The following is a 17,014-nucleotide window of genomic DNA, read 5'->3' on the forward strand; positions in this document are numbered from 1 at the left end:
GTAGGGAGGGAGAGAGAGTGAATAGTTAGGTAGGTAGGTAGATAAAGGGATAGAGAGAAATAGAGAGAGAAATACAGTAGGTAGGTAGGGAGAGAGAGTGTAGATAGGCAGGAGGTAGAGGGATAGAGATAGATAAAGAGACAGAGAGAGAGAAATACAGTAGATAGGGAGGGAGGGAGAGAGAGAGTAGGTAGGTTGGTAGATAGAGGGATAGAGAGAGAAAAATAGAGAGAAATACAGTAGATAGGTGGGGGGGGGAGAGAGTAGGTAGCAGGGGTGGGTTCCTGCCAGTTCTAACCTCTTCTATAGAAGAGATTCAACAAATCTACAGTGCCGTTTAGAACCGGTTCCAGCTCCCTCCCCCTGCTCGTCCACACATCATCAAGATGAAGAGCAAGAGGAGGAATTCTGGGAGTTGAAGTCCACAAGTCTTAAAGCTGTCAAGTTTGAACACCCCTGGGTTTTTTTTTCCTAAAGGGTTAGGGGTGCAAGGGTCTTGTAACTTGACAGCTTTAAGACTTGCGTGCTTCAAATGCCAGAGTTCCTAAGCCAACATTTTGGTTCCTAAGCAAGAGCGTTGTTAAGTGAGTTTCATCACATTTTACAAGTTGGCCATGCCCACCCAGTCACATGGCCAGCAAGCCACTCCCACAAAGCAGGCCACACCTACAGAAGAGGTTCTAAAAAATTTTGAAACCCACCACTGGTAGGTAGGTATATAAGTAGATAGAGGGGGAGAGAGAAGGAGAAATACAGTAGGTAGGTAGGTAGGTAGGTAGGTAGGTAGGTAGGTAGGTAGGTAGGTAGAGAGAGAGAGAGAGAGAGAGAGAGAGAGAGAGAGAGAGAGAGAGAGAGAGAGAGAGAGAGAAGGTAAGTAAGTAGATGTTTCCAGGTGTATTTAACCATGTGCTGGAGAAGGAAATTGCTGACAACCTGTAGCACGTAAAACTTTGTTTCTGCTGGCATAGCACTTGATCAATGTAATTCTCATCAATCACTCTAACTTAACAGCTTTCTGAAAGGAAAAAAATTTTTTTGTACTCTGCAAACCCCCTCAAAACGGCCCATTTTTCACGAAAACGGGCCCGTTTTTTTTTCAAAAACGGCCATGAATAGCCTGGGGGGGGGCTTGCAGAGTGCTTCTGGAAGGGGGGCAAAAACGAGTAAAAAAACCAGCCTGTTTTTTGTGAAAACAGAACATTTTTTTTTCAAAATAATTGCAACGGCCCGTTTTTCGCTCATTTCTGCCCTCCCCAGCCCCCAGGAGCTCTCTGAAAGCTTCCATAAGGCTATACACAGCCATTATGGTGAAGGGGGTGTGGCTTCGGGAGGCAAAAAATGTTATATTCGGTGTATAAGACGCACCCAGATTTTCAGCCTCTTTTTAGAGGAAAAAAGGTGCGTCTTATACTCCGAAAAATATGGTAATTACTTTTGTTTCTTGGAAACCACTTCTGGACTTTATGCTTGAGGTAGGGAAAAAATGAAACTTCAGTTTTGGGTTTTACTGATTAGATAGGTTTGTTCTTATAGAAATGGCTAGTTTATATTATTATGTAAAAGAAAAAAGTTGAGGTTTGATGCTATTATCTTACTTTACCACCCCAAAGAGAGTTGGAAGACAAGGTCTTTTCTTTCTTTTTTCTCTTTTTCTTACACTTTTTCCTTCCCTTTTCCTTCCCCTATCTTTTCCACTTTTTTAAAAAAAATTGAATCTTTGTATTATAAACTAATTTTTAAAAAACGATTTACCTCCATCATCACAAACAGGAGAGGTCCCATTCCATAGGCCGTTGGGCTGGCAGTATCGCTGGGCTGAGCCGAGGAGCTGGTACCCATCAGAACACTGAAAACTCAGGATGTCGCCAATGGGGTGGAAACTTCGTCGTGGGATGAAAAAGCCATTTTCAAAGCTCATCTGGCCCGGGCAGCGTATATCTGTAAAAAAGCAAAAAAAAAAAAAAAAGAGAGAGAGAAGAGATTAGGATCAAAAGATCCAAAATTTAGGTGCAGAATTAAAATGGTTCTGTAGGAAGTTAGCAACCACCCCTCTCCTAGAAAAATAAGATATCCTGGGAAATATTGAAAAGGCAGAATATTATATTTCCATGGATAAGAAATGGAGAAACATGTTTTTAGGCAGGGAACAGACTCACCCTTAATAGCCCCCACTTTTCTTAATGGGCCATTAAAATGCCCAAGCCAGTCTATTCTACGTAACAAAGAGTCCCCCTTCAGCTCCAGGGTGATGGGATTAAGGCATGTCAGTATTAGCCCTTTATCCATCTCACCACAGGGCACCTGGGAAAAAGCAATGCTCAACCAAACTTGGACTCAAAGCACAACCTAAAAAGTTGCCCCTGCATGGCCCCATGGGAGTCTGACAACCAATCTGATTACATTTCTCACACAGGAACAGGAAACAGAGAGGTGGGGCCGAACAGAGAGTATAAAAAACCCAGGAACTTTGAGCCCTTCTTTCTCTCTTTTCTTCTTCACCCAACATCTGGAAGCACGTGATCCCCTTTTTCTGTTCAGGAGCTCAAGCCATGTGGTCCTGTCCACCATTGAACCATCTTTCCAAGCAGCCTCCATGATTCCAGTGTCTTTTTCCCTACTTGGAACTGAAGCCAGAAGGACCTTTCTTCCAACAGTACAATGAAAGTACAGGTCATGTTTCAAATATAAGTTATATCTTGCCTTTTCTCCACAGCAGTCGATGGAGATTCTCAGTCTCCAGGTTGTGTTAGTTCCAAAGGCGCTTTTTCAAAAGGCAACTTGGACTTCGCTTTTCCTTGAAGATGTTTCGCTTCTCATTCAGGAAGCTTCTTCAGTTCTTAATCAGAAGCTTCTTGGATGAGAAAAAGACTCGTCTTGAAGGTAGAAACAAAGTCCAGTTGCCTTTTGAGAAAGTCCCTTTGGGACTCCATAGCACTTGTTCCACTAACCCTGTGATGTGGGGTAGGCAGAGAGATCACCATTGGTGTCATAAAAGGAGCTTCTGTAGCTGAACAGGGACTAGGATCTGGGTCTCCTTATACCTAATCCAACATTTTCACCACTAACCCATATAGGCTCTTGGGCAAAAGTGGCAATACTACCTGTGTTTCCCCGAAAATAAGACCCAGTCATAATTTATTTGCTCCAAAAGACGCATTAGGGCTTATTTTGGGGAAAACATGGTTATCAGGATGATCTGGCTGAACAACTCCCCCCCTCCCCCGCGTGTGCACAAGAGGCGGTGAGTACACAGGGACCGACGGTGTCCAGCAGCAAGAGCAGCTCACCAGCCCCTTGGCCGGCGCACTTTGGGGATGCACAGACCATGCAGTGCAGGTGCGCCACATGTCTCCTGCCCCACCCATGCCTCTGCTCAACTCCTAATGTTGCCATAGTAAAAGAAGGGGGGGTAGTGCATTCCACGCATATTGTCGGCTGAAGTCGGATCTCAGATTACTACAGCAGGCTTGGGAGCGGTGTACCTCATTGGGAAATGTGATTTATGACACAGACTAAAGGGGGGGGAGGCACAGGGATAAAGGTCAGCTATAACTCAAACAAAGCTTAGAACTGACTGCGAAAAGATCTTGCCTACAATGCTTCTAATAAATGACTACTTTTGTATTGAAACTTGACTCGATATTCATGAATCAATTAGGGCATTTTTAGGAAACCTGACATCTGCCTCCGCCTGCTGCTTTGAAGGCCAGCCCGACTGTCGCAGCGCTTGAACTCACCAGTGCTGCAAAGCCCCTAGAGTGTGCCAGCCAAGGGGCTGGCAGATTATGGCTGCTGCTGGACACCATCGCCACCCCCACCCCCTGTGCGCTTGCCGCCTCCTGTGCTGGCCACGCTCCTCCTCCCCAGATTGACTGAGGCTTATATTTGGGATAGGGTTTATATTAGGAGTATTCTAAAAAAATCATGGTATGTCTTATTTTCTGGCTGGGTCTTATTTTTGGGAAAACACGGTGTCAGGGTTCCAAGTAACACCCCTAACGAAAGACGCTAGTTCAGGATTTGCCAGGACTTGAACCTAGGTTTCCATGCTCACAATCCAAAGCACTGATGCCATTTTTAAAAGTCATCAGTTATTGAGCAAATTCTACAAATCTCTCTTTTCTGGTTTCCCAAAGGTTTAGTAATAGTCTGTGGCAAAGACCTTGGGAGACTGGGCAAAGAGATGCGATAAAGGAATCAGTCAGATAAGAGACAGCGTAGCCTGCAACTGGAAATCGGGTGAGGCAAGGAACTCAGAAGAGACACTCCCAAGTTTCTCAGGCTGCAGAGGAGATTGAGGGAGGGGCCTATTTTAGGGGTGAAATTTAGCAGGTTCTGACAGGTTCTGGAGAGCTACCGTATTTTTTGGAGTATAAGACGCACCTTTTTTCCTCAAAAAAGAGCCTGAAAATCTGGGTGCGTCTTATACACTGAATACAGCATTTTTTGCGTCCTGAAACCCCACCCCCTTCACCAAAATGCCGTGCGTAGCCTTTAGGAGGTTTTCAGAGTGCTCCTGGGGCCTGAGGAGGCAGAAATGAGTGAAAAACGGGCCAGTTTTTGCTCTATTTTGCCCCCCCCCCAGCCCCCAGGAGCACTCTATAAGCCCCTAAAGGTTATGCATGCCCTTTTTTTGACAAAAACCCGGCCCGTTTTCGTGTAAAACAGGCCATTTTGGGGAGGTTTGCAGAGTGCAAAACCTTTTTTTAAAATTTGCCTCTTCAAAATCTTGGTGCGTCTTATACTCTGGTGCATCTTATATGGTAGTAGTGGAAATTTGGAGTAATTTGGAGAACCAGTAAATACCACCTCTGGCTGGCTCCAGAGTAGGATGTGAGTATTTTGCAGTATCCTTCCCCTGCCATGCCCACCAAGCCAGAACCAGTAGTAAAATAAATTGAATTTCACCACTGGTCTATTTGTACTTTGCAAGATCCTGTCAACGTAGCTTTACAATAAAGTCGAATTAGCTCATCTGGTAGTAGTTCCTATCTAGTTTACCCCAAGAGGCTGAAAGATTTCCAGTTCCTTTTCTTGCAGAACAGCTATTGTATCATTGCCTCAACACTATCAAATCAGGTCTCCAAAAATTCAGACTAGAGGGCAGAATAGTGTTAAGATGGTCTTATGTTGTCCCAGTGGCAGTCTTGGGTCTTGTACCCTAAATCTCATAGCCCTTGGCCCGAAAATCAGGACAGATAAAGTACTGATCCTCATCTCTCAGGTGGCTAAAGGGTCAAAACCAAGTGATTACCGATTTTTCTTGACCTAGGACTACAAATGATCCCAAGATTTCTGTTGCTAAGCGAGACAGTTGTCAACTGATGTTTGCCCCATTTTACGACATTCTTGTCACCGTTGTTAAGCGAATCACGGCAGTTTCACATTAGTAGCACAGCTGTTAAGTGAATATGGCTTCCCCGTTGATTTTTTGCTTGTCAGAAGGTTGCAAAAGGGGGAATCACGTGACTTCGGGACCATCATAAATATGAGACAGTTGTCAAGCGTCTAAATTTTGATCGCGAGATGCTGGGAATGCTGTGCCGGTTGTTAAGTGTGACTAACGATCATACGTCACTTTTTTCAGTGCTGTTGTAGTGTCCAGTGGTCATTAAACAAATTGTTGTAAATCAAGGATTACCTGTAACTAATGCTTGCTGGGAAACCTGGTCTGAAAAGCTGGTTAAAGGTGGGAACGGCCAATTAAGTCCCGCAATTTGTGTGGGACTCCTGCAAGGTCAATATTATCGGAAGTGTTTACATCTTTGCTAATTTTTAAAGAAATCATTGCAAAATTCTGTGAAATTGTCACTGTTGACCAGAACTCTCCATGCCCCATTGTTTGGAAAGGTGTTCCCTGCCCTTCCCTTTCCAAACATTTCGAGGGGAAAAATAAATATGGAATTTGTGCAGTTGTTTTGTTATCTTTTGGACTTTTGATAGTGTCATGTTTGATTGTAATAACAATCTGGGATCGCCTAGGAAATTCCTACCATTACATAAGCACCAAGGAGAACTGATAAGGGGAAAAATACCAATGGGTATCAGGAAATGAGATGGTTTTTAAATTAATACAGAAGGAACACTGCTATTAGAGACCTTGGCTAATAACCATTCATGCAAACAGACCGGCATTCAAAAATAAATCAAACATTCAGGCTTATCAAAAATAAACATACTTCACTACCCAGTGGGAACCACTGACCAAACTAGGAAACCACTAGAGATAGTCCTCAACTTCCAACCATTCATTTAGTGACCATTTGAAGTCACAGCGCATGCAACATAATTTCATTTTAATGTATTCCGATTAGGGTACATTTGAAGTGACAATAAAGTATTCTAGTCTATTCTATTCAAATTCTATTCTAATTCTAATTCTATTCTAATTCTATTCTAATTCTATTCTAATTCCATTCTATTTTAATTATATTCTATTCTAATTCTATTCTGTTATATTCTATTCTATTCTAATTCTATTCTAACTATTCTATTCTAATTCTATTCTGTTATGTTCTATTCTAATTCTAATTCTATTCTAATTCTAATTCTATTCTAATTCTATTCTATTCTATTTTAATTCTATTCTATTCTATTCTAATTCTATTCTATTCTAATCCTATTCTGTTATATTCTATTCTATTCTAACTCTATTCTATTCTAATTCTATTCTGTTATATTCTATTCTAATTCTATTCTAATTCTATTCTATTCTAATTCTATTCTATTCTAATTCTATTCTATTCTAATTCTATTCTAATTCTATTCAATTCTAATTCTATTGTTATGTTCTATTCTAGTTCTAATTCTATTCTAATTCTATACTAATTCTAATTCTATTCTATTGTTTCTATTCTGTTATATTCTATTCTAATTCTAATTCTATTCTATTCTTTCTATTCTAATTTTATTCTATTCCATTCTGTTATGTTCTATTCTAATTCTATTCTAATTCTATTCTGTTATATTCTATTCTAATTCTATTCTGTTATGTTCTATTCTAATTCTATTCTAATTCTATTCTAATTCTATTCTAATTCTATACTAATTCTATACTAATTCTATTCTATTCTAATTCTATTCTATTCTAATTCTATTCTGTTATGTTCTATTCTAATTCTATTCTAATTCTATTCTAATTCTATTCTTGTTCTTATTCTATTCTAATTCTATTCTACTCTACAGTGGCACTGAAAAAGTGACTTATGGCTGTTCTTCACACTTATGACCATTGCAGCAACCATTGATCGAAATTGGGAGGCTTGGCAACTGGCTCGTATTTATGACGGTTGCATTGTCCCGGGGTCACATGATCCCCTTTCGCGACCTTCTAGCCAGCAAAGCCAAGAGGGAAAACCAGATTCACTTAACAACCACATCACTAACTGAACAACTGCAGTGATTCACGTAACAACTGGTGCAAGAAAGGTCAGAAAATGGGGGCAAAAGTGCCTTGCTTTGCTTAGCGACAGAAATGTTGGGCTCGATGGTGGCCGTAAGTCGAAGACCCATTGTATATTATAATTGCTTAACGTTATGTGCAAATAGTAGCCTAACACCTACCTCTGCAACGTGCTACATTGGTTGGCTTCCCATTAGGATAGTGCATTGGAGTCCATTTGGCATCCGGCTGGCAGACCCGGCTGGGTGTGGGATAGGGGTAAGTGCCAGGTGGGCAGACAAAGTTGAGGATACTTCCTGGACGATATCCGTCGGAGAGAGAGATGTCCCCGCCTTGGATAGATGCTCTTGGACAGGATGGTGTTCCATCCAAACTTTGGGTGGCAATAGCTGCAAGGCACAGGAAGGGGATGAGATTGACTTTGGTGATGGAATATAAACCCCTTTTATGAGATTGTCAAGGGAGGAAGGGAGGAAGAAGGGAGTCTCTAAAACAAGGGGTGTCAAACTCAAGGCCTGCAGGCCACATCCAGCCGGTGGAGTGCTTAAATCTGGCCCGTGGAGCAGCCCTGTTAACAGCAAAGGACCGGCCCCCGGTGCCTCTGCCAGAGAAACGGAGCCTGAGCTCCAGGCTCCATTTTCACTGGCAGAGGGCTAGCAAAAGAAACTAAAAACAAAACAAAAGGAGAAATGTTTCCCCTTTTGCATTTGAGCATGCAAGAAGGGACCGGAAAGGAGAAACGGAAAGAGGAAAGGCAAAGGAAAAGATGAGAGGAGAGCAAGGAAGAAAAGATAAGGGGGGAAAGAAGAAGAAAGGAGAATGAAGAGGGAAGGAAAAAGAAGGGAAGTAAGGAAGATTATAATGAGAGTGAGGGAGGGTCTGAGGGAAGTCCTGCCTTAGCACTTGGCCGCCACAGGTGCCCCTGACATGAGTGATGTCGAGCTGGCCACGCCCACCCTGGCCACGCCCAACCCAGCCACCTAAGATCAAACAAAACAGCCCTCATTGAAATCGAGTTTGACACCCCTGCTCTAAAACAAGCCTTCTGCTCTGAGAGATCCTTATTACAGGCAAACATTGGGGGGGGGGGAGTTACAGAGATTTTGCAAAATAACAGAGTTGGAAGGGACCTTGGAGGTCATCTATTCCAACCCCCTGCTCAAGAAGAAGAGTCTACTCTACACCCTTTCAGGCTAATGGCTGTCCAGTCTCTTCTTAAAAGCCTCCAATGATGGAGCACCTACAACGTCTGAAAGCAAGACATTCCACTGGTTTATTGTTCTCGCTGTCAGGAAATTTCTAGTTATAGACTAACAGTGCTTGTTACCTTAGAAGCAACATAGAATAACAGAGTTGAAAGGGACCTTGGAGGTCTTCTAGTCCAACCCCCTGCTTAGGCAGGAAACCCTACATCACTTCAGACAAATGGTTATCCAACATCTTCTTTAAAACTTCCAGTGTTGGAGCATTCACAACTTCTGGAGACTAGTTGTCCCGCTGATAATTGTTCTAACTGTCAGGAAATTTCTCCTTAGTTCTAGGTTCCTTAATTAGTTTCCACCCATTGTTTCTTGCTCGCCTTCAGATGCTTTGGAGAATAGCTTGACTCCCTCTTCTTTGTGGCAACCCCCGAGATATTTGAACACTGCTATCATGTCTCCCCTGGTCCTTCTTTTCATTAAACTAGACATACACAGTTCGGGTAGCTGTTCTTCATATGTTTAACAATCTGCTTGCTTTTGGATATCATACAGCTTGACTCCTTACTGCTCCACGACAGGCAGAAAAAATGATTTCATCAATCCCTGCCCTCCAAACTGGCATTTCAACATTTTAAAAAACCCCAAACCACAAACAATTTGATTTGAATCTTAATTTGCAGATGGTGCAAAGTGTTTCCCCCTTCCATTTTTCTAGCTTACATATCGTGGTAGATTTACATATTATTTCCTGACTTCCCCCCAAAAAGGCAGATCTGCAAGATTTAGAAAGGGTGTGGACAAAACAATAAAAATGACTGGAAATGGCTAGACGATCAGGGAAACGAGACCGAAAGTACACATTGTGGAATTATGAAACCCTGCTTAAAGAAACATTAAAAGTTGCTCTAGATGTGAAATCTTCTGCAAATGGAGATAACAACAGGATAGATATACAATGCTATATTTGTATCCTGGCATTCCTCCAAAATGCACTTTTATCTTCACAACAAAATTGTTGCATAGACCTGGCGCTGACTCAGTCATTCCCACTTACCTTTCTCCCGGCATAAATTCACCTTGCTAGTCTCTTTTTTTTTCCTGCTGTTTTCCAACCCCTGAGTCAGATAGCTTAAAGCAGTGTTTTTAAAGTCTGGTCCTAGAACCTAGAACTGTTGTATATGTCTAGTTTAATGAAAAAAAAGGACTAGGGGAGACATGATAGCAGTGTTCCGATATCTCAGGGGCTGCCACAAAGAAGAGGGAGTCAAGCTATTCTCCAAGGCACCTGAGGGTAGAACAAGAAGCAATGGGTGGAAACTAATCAAGGAGAGAAGCAACTTAGAATTAAGGAGAAACTTCCTGACAGTTAGAATTATTAAACAGTGGAACAACTTGCCTCCAGAAGTTGTGAATGCCCCAACACTGGAATTCTTTAAGATGTTGGATAACCATTTGTCTGAAGTGGTGTAGGGTTTCCTGCCTAGGCAGGGGATTGGACTAGAAGACCTCCAAGGTCCCTTCCAACTCTGTTTTTCTATTCTACTCTACTCTAGTCTGTTCTACTCTGCTCTACTCTACTGTATCCTACTCTAGTCTACTCTAGTCTACTCTGCTCTATTCTACAATGACACTGAAAAAAGAACAGGTATGTATCCTATGTCCCATCATATTAGATTGCTTAATGGGTGAGACACAATCTCTGCCTATTGTGTTGGATTTTACCTGGTGGGCAGAGAGGATAAAGCTGGTTCTAGGAAGATAACCAGGTCATGAATGGTTTCATTAGTGATAATAGGCATCCTGAATTGCATTCAGCAGTAACCGATAACCAATGCAGCTGGAGTAGTGGAAGTGTTACATGGGCATACCTAGAGTCACCTGTAACTGCTTACCCTTCTGTGAATGAGAAGAATACTGATGATGCCTGACCTTGGAGGCCTTCTAGTCCGACCCCCTGCTTAGGCAGGAAACCCTACACCATTTCAGACAAATGGTCATCCAACATCTTCTTTAAAACTTCCAGTGTTGGAGAATCCACAACTTCTGGAGGAAAGTTGTTCCACGGGTTAATTGTTCTAACTGTCAGGAAATCTTTCTAGGTTGCTTCTCTCCTTGATTAGTTTCCACCCATTGCTTCTTGTTCTACCCTCGGGTGCCTTGGAGAATAGTTTGACTCCCTCTTCTTTGTGGCAATCCCTGAGATATTGGAACACTGCTATCATGTCTCCCCTAGTCCTTCTTTCTATTAAACTAGACATACCCAGTTCCTGCAACCGTTCTTCATATGTTTTAGTCTCCAGTCCCCTAATCATCTTTGTTTCTCTTCTCTGCACTCTTTCTAGAGTCTCCACATCTTTACATCATGGCAACCAAATCCAGATGCAACATTCCAAGTTTATTTATATGTAGAATAGAATAGAATAACAAAGTTGGAAGGGAGCTTGGAGGTCTTCTAGTCCAACCTCCTGCTTGGGCAGGAAACCCTATACCACTTCAGACAAATGGTCATCCAACCCCTTCTTAAAAACTTCCAGTGTTGGAGCATCCACAACTTCTGGAGGCAAGTTTTTCCACTCATTTTTAATTTTTTGTTAATTGTTAATGTTAAAAATTAATGTGTTAGCCTCCAGAGCGCCAGAGAAAATTCAGCATCCCGCAAGTTGGGATTCTTGGAAAGGGGGGAAGAGAGAGAGAGAGAGAGAGAGAGAGAGAGAGAGAGAGAGAGAGAGAGAGAGAGAGAGAGAGAGAGAGAGAGAATGCTTTGGACCCCCCCCCCTTCCCCGCTCAACTCATCCTCGGGGCTGGATCGCTCCCCACCCACCCAACCCCGGCAGAGCAGCGAGTGGCATCGTCTTTCCACTACCTGCCACGAAGCTGGAGAGAAAACAGAATTCCCGAATCATGTTGCGCCGCCGCCGAGCCCCGATCGCCGTTCGCTTTCCTGCACCCCGCGGCTGCAGAGCTGGGAAATTCCGCCGCAAACGTTGCCAGCCGCACGAAAAAAGCCGCTGGCTCCGCTTTCGGTCCGGCTTTCCCTTTTGAGGACAGAAACTAAGCGGCCTGGGGCGGGGGGGGGAGCGGGGAGCGGGAATCGATTGGTGGGGGGAAAGTGAGAATTGCGCAAACTTGGTGAAAACCGTTCCGGCAATTTTCACGACGTAGCTAAATCGGAGTCTTTCCTGTGGCTTCGAGCGGATCTGAGTCGCTGGAGAAATCGAGGCCTTTCCTTCCTTTATTTTAACCGATCGTGATCGAAACTGCTGTGGCTCAAGTGAGGGAGGGTGGGGGTGGAAGATCCTGACGTCGAAGGGATTTCCCCGGGCAAAAATGGAATTTGATCACAGACGCGCGCGGCCGCGTGTCCACACGTAACTGGGCGACACGCGTTCCGCCTTGGAGAAGCGTTCAACTTATAACTTGGTGGGTTAAAAGTCCTGGCCTGTTTGCGTTCGCGGGGCTATCTCGCTCTGCCCGGTCTTCCCTCCCCACCTCGCCCTTGATTTCCCGTAAACCAGAGTTTGCAAGACTTCGGAGTTAGGAGTCAAGGCTACGCGCCCGACTTCGGTGAAAAGCTGGGTTTTTCCCATCCCGGTTAGGAGGAGTTGCGTGAACAAAGGGATTCAATCAAGGTCATGTGAGGTACTAATACGAGGTGAAACCAGGCTTAATAGCAGTGACTGTGAGAGGGATCTTGGAGTCTTAGTGGAGAAGCAGCTAAATATGAGCCAGCAGCCTGCAGTGGCAGCCAAAAAAGCCAATGCAATCCTAAATTGCATTAGCAGAGGGATACAATCAAGATCAAGGGTGGTACTAATACCACTCTATAAAGCCCTAGTAAGACCACACCTAGAGTACTGCATCCAGTTTTGGTCACACTATTAAAAAAGATGTTGAGACTCTAGAAACAGTGCAGAGAAGAGCAACCGGGATGATTAGAGGATTGGAGGCTAAAACATGAAGACCGGTTGCAGGAACTGGGCACTGCTAATCTAGTGAAGAGAAGGACCAGGGGAGACATGATAGCAATATTCCAGTATTTGAGGGGATGCCACAAAGAAGAGGGAGTCAAACTATTTTCCAAGGCACCTGAAGGCTAAACAAGGAATAATGGATGAAAACTGATCAAGGAAAGATTCAACCTAGAAATAAGGAGAAACTTTCTGACAGTGAGAACAATCAATCAATGGAACAGCTTTGCCTTCGGAAGTTGTGGGGGCTTCATCACTTGAGACTTTCAAGAAGGGATTGGATTGCCATTTGTCAGAAATGGTGTAGGGTCTCCTGCTTGAGCGGCGGGTTGGACTAGATGACCTTCAAGGTCCCTTCCAACTCTGTTAATCTGTTAAAATACCACTCTAGAAAGCCTTAGTAAGACCACACTGGGAACACTGCACCCAGTTTTGGTTACCACATTATAAAAAAGATGTGGAGACTAGAAAGAGTGCAGAGAAGAGCAACAAAGATGATTAGGGGACTGGAGGCTAAAACATATGAAGAACGGTTGCAGGAACTGGGCATGTCTAGTTTAATGAAAAGAAGGACTAGGAGAGACATGATAGCAGTGTTCCAATATCTCAGGGGTTGCCACAAAGAAGAGGGAGTCAAACTATTCTCCAAGGCACCTGAGGGTAGAACAAGAAGCAATGGGTGGAAACTAATCAAGGAGAGAAGCAACTTAGAACTTAGGAGAAACTTCCTGACAGTTAGAACAATTAATCAGTGGAACAGCTTGCCTCCAGAAGTTGTGAATGCCCCAACACTGGAAGTCTTTAAGAAGATGTTGGATAGCTATTTGTCTGAAACGGTATAGGGTTTCCTGCCTAGGCAGGGGGTTGGACTTGAAGACCTCCAAGGTCCCTTCCAACTCTGTTATTCTATTCTATTCTATTCTATGCCACAAAGAAGAGGGAGTCAAGCTATTCTCCAAAGCACCTGAAGGCCAGACAAGGAGTAATGGATTGAAACTGATTAAGGAGAGATTCAACCTAGAAATAAGGAGGAACTTTCTGACAGTGAGAGCAATCAACCAATGGAACAGAAGTTGCCTTGGGAAGTTATGGGAGCTTCATCACTGGAAGCTTTCAAGAAGAGACTGGATTGCCATCTGTCAGAAATGGTGTAGGGCCTCCTGCTTGGGGGGAGGGGAGGAGGTTGGATTAGATGACCTGCAAGGTCCCTTCCATCTCTGTTATTCTGTTATTACAGCTGTGGGGTATCCGAGGACAAAACCAAGAGAGCATGAAACACCTTAATACAGTGATGGCGAACCTTTTTTGGCTTGCGTGCCACAAGTGGGGGGAGCGCAGGGGGTCGAGTGCGGGCGTGCCGCACCCATAATGCAACACGCACCCCCCCAGTGCGCATGCATGCAAAACGCGCGAATCCCCCCCCATTTTTACATTTTTTTCCCTCCCCAGGCTCCAGGGGCTTTATAGGAGGCTGGGGAGGGCGAAAAGAGCCTCCCCTGACACCCCGGAGGCCCTCCGGAGGCTTCAGGGACCGTCCGGAGGCTTCCCTGAAGCCTTCGGAGCGCTTAAAACCACCCTCCGAGCAAACCGGAAGTGACTTCCGGGTTGCTCGGAGGGTCGTTTTAAGCGCTCCGAAGGCATCAGGGAAGCCTCGGACGGTCCCTGAAGCCTTCGGAGCGCTTAAAGCCTCTGGAGCCTGGGGAAGGCGAAAAATAGCTTTTAAAAAGGTGAACTCAGCTGGCCAGAGCATGCATGTGCGCTGGCCAGCTGACAGGGCAGCGCCTCGCGTGCCCTGACAAATGGCTCCGCGTGCCACTTGTGGCACGCGTGCCATAGGTTCGCCATCACTGCCTTAATACAATACAATACAGTACAATACAATACAATACAATACAATACAATACAATAACAGAGTTGGAAGGGACCTTGGAGGTCTTCTAGTCCAACCCCCTGCCTAGGCAGGAAACCCTATACCATTTCAGACAAATGGCTATCCAACATCTTCTTAAAGACTTCCAGTGTTGGGGCATTCACAACTTACGGAGGCAAGCTGTTCCACTGATTAATTGTTCTAACTGTCAGGAAGTTTCTTCTAAGTTGCTTCTCTCCTTGATTAGTTTCCACCCATTGCTTCTTGTTCTACCCTCAGGTGCCTTGGAGAATAGTTTGACTCCCTCTTCTTTGTGGCAACCCCCGAGATATTGGAACACTGCTATCATGTCTCCCCTAGTCCTTCTTTTCATTAAACTAGACATACCCAGTTCCTGCAACTGTTCTTCATATGTTTTAGTCTCCAGTCCCCTAATCATCTTTGTTGCTCTTCTCTGCACTCTTTCTAGAGTCTCCACATCTTTTCTACATCGTGGCGACCAAAACTGAATGCAGTAATTATGCACCTTAATGGTTGAGGATTATGGGAATTTTAACACTACACTTCTTGGATTTGCATTCTTGGACACCTGGTTGGGGAAAGGCTGCCTGTGACTGCTCAGCTAATTTGGCTGGATTTTAATGATTAAACATAGAGGGAGAGGCAGTGGACAAAGTCTCCCTTTGTAGTTGTTTATTTCATTAAAAGAAATCTCACCCCAAATAGGGAGGGTAATAACTGGGGGAAATTAGCCTTTTTGACTTTGCCCTCTTCCCCCAGCTATAAATTCACAAACAAAATAACTCAGAGCAGAGTTTATTATTAGACTGATTATAAGATTGATAGCTCTTATATTACTTAGGATTGACGTTCCTCCTTTCAATTTTTGTTTTCTTTTGAAAGAAAAGATTGGGGGAGCCATTTGTCTGGAATGGGTTTAGGATAGGGGTCTCCAACCTTGGCAACTTTAAGACTTGTGGACTTCAACTTCCAGAATTCTGTAGCCAACCTTGCTGGCTTTACTGGCTGAGGAATTCTGGGAGTTGAAGTCCACAAATCATGTGATCCCCTTTTGCGACCTTCTGACAAAGTCAAGGAGGGAAGCCAGGTTCACTTAACAACCGTGTTACTAACTTAACAGCTGCAGGGATTCCCTCAATAAATGTGGCATGGAATGGTGTAAAACGGGGCAAAACTTGCCCCGACAAAAAACCTTTTATTCATTGACTGTGAATTCTGCTCATTCACATCCAGCAAAGTCTTTCGAGGGAGGATTTACAGTCACAGACCTTATCTGGCTTGGAGAGCTGACAGGGCGATATCTGCAAAACTTGGCAAGGAATCTCAGAGAGTCACGAACCAATTAAGCAAAACTGCAAACTCCCCTCCCCTTTTGCTCCTCTTTTATTTCCTCTGGGAGGGGCCTTTCATCATCCACCTGTGGCCTTACTCCCAAGGCGCCCCCTGTTCTTTAGCTGTTCCCTTTGTCTGGCAACTCTGCACATGCGCACACTGGGAACAGGCTTCAGCTGTTCATCTGCCTCACTGATGTCTGACTCCGAAGGCAGCTGATAACTGTCAGAGGGCCTTGACCCCCTCTCTGCCTCCGACACAGAGCCCTCATCAGAGCCTTCCCCAGATTCCAGGACTGGCCCATGTTCCTCCCCAATCTCCTCACTGTCTGTATGTACTGCCAGATCTGCTGGCCGCTGACGGGCCACAACAAAACTCACTTAACCAAAATTGGGGCTTAATTATGGTCATAAATCGAGGACTACCTGTATTCTGTCATTCTGTAGTCCTGTGAGGAGAAATAAGTTATAAAAGAGGAGCTGGTACTGATGATGTTATCTAAGATGATGGGAAGATCACAAATGGCATGACCTCGAGACAGTGCAATGACTGTTGTTAAGTGAATCATTGCAGTTGTTAAGTTAGTAACACGTTTGTTAAGTGTCCTTAACAAAGGACACTTAACAGAAGGTTGCAAAAGATGATTGCGTGAGTCCCCGGGACACTGTGGCTGTCATAAGTGTGAGTCAATGGCCAAGCACCTAATTTTTTTTTTGTCATGTAAGAGTGAGGACATTGCAAAAGTTGTAACTGCAAGAACCAATTGGAAGCTACTTTTTTTCTTCCTGTTGTAATTAAAGGGACGCAGTGACTCAGCAGCTAAGACGCTGAGCTTGTCAGTCAGAAAGGTCGGCAGTTTGGTGGTTCGAATCCCTAGTGCCGTGTAGTGGAGTGAGCTCCCGTTACTTGTCCCAGCTTCTGCCAACCTATCAGTTCGAAAGCACATAAAAAATGCAAGTAGAAAAATAGGAGCCAACTTTGGTGCGAAGGTAACAGCGTTTTGTGCACCTTCGGCATTTAGTCATGCCAACTACATGACTACGGAGACGTCTTCGGACAGCGCTGGCTCTTCAGCTTTGAAACGGAGATGAGCACCGCCCCCTAGAGTCAGGAATGACTAGCACATATGTGCGAGGGGAACCTTTACCTTTAATTTCAAACTGTCACGAAACAAATGCTTTTACATCAAGGATTTAAAGAGAGTTAGGAGAACCCTTAC

General features: G+C 44.1%; 1 protein-coding gene across 2 annotated transcripts in view; it reads right to left on the reverse strand.

Annotated features, from left to right (window-relative positions):
- The window catches only part of LOC309382601 (complement C2-like), a 63,908-nt gene extending 52,061 nt beyond the window's left edge, over window positions 1-11,847 (reverse strand). The window contains exons 1-3 of one of the 2 annotated variants that reach the window (XM_081934294.1): window positions 11,468-11,847; window positions 7,564-7,791; window positions 1,753-1,938 (exon numbers count right to left, since the gene is read on the reverse strand). In XM_081934294.1, coding sequence (XP_081790420.1) covers window positions 1,753-1,938; window positions 7,564-7,791; window positions 11,468-11,507 — 454 coding nt within the window. In that variant the 5' untranslated portion in view covers window positions 11,508-11,847. The remainder of the gene's footprint in view (window positions 1-1,752; window positions 1,939-7,563; window positions 7,792-11,467) is intronic. The other variant, XM_081934293.1, reaches the window with a different exon arrangement.
- Window positions 11,848-17,014: the final 5,167 nt, after the last annotated feature.

This window comes from Natrix helvetica, assembly GCF_964273705.1.
Source record: "Natrix helvetica genome assembly, chromosome: 1".
NCBI lineage: Eukaryota > Metazoa > Chordata > Lepidosauria > Squamata > Natricidae > Natrix > Natrix helvetica.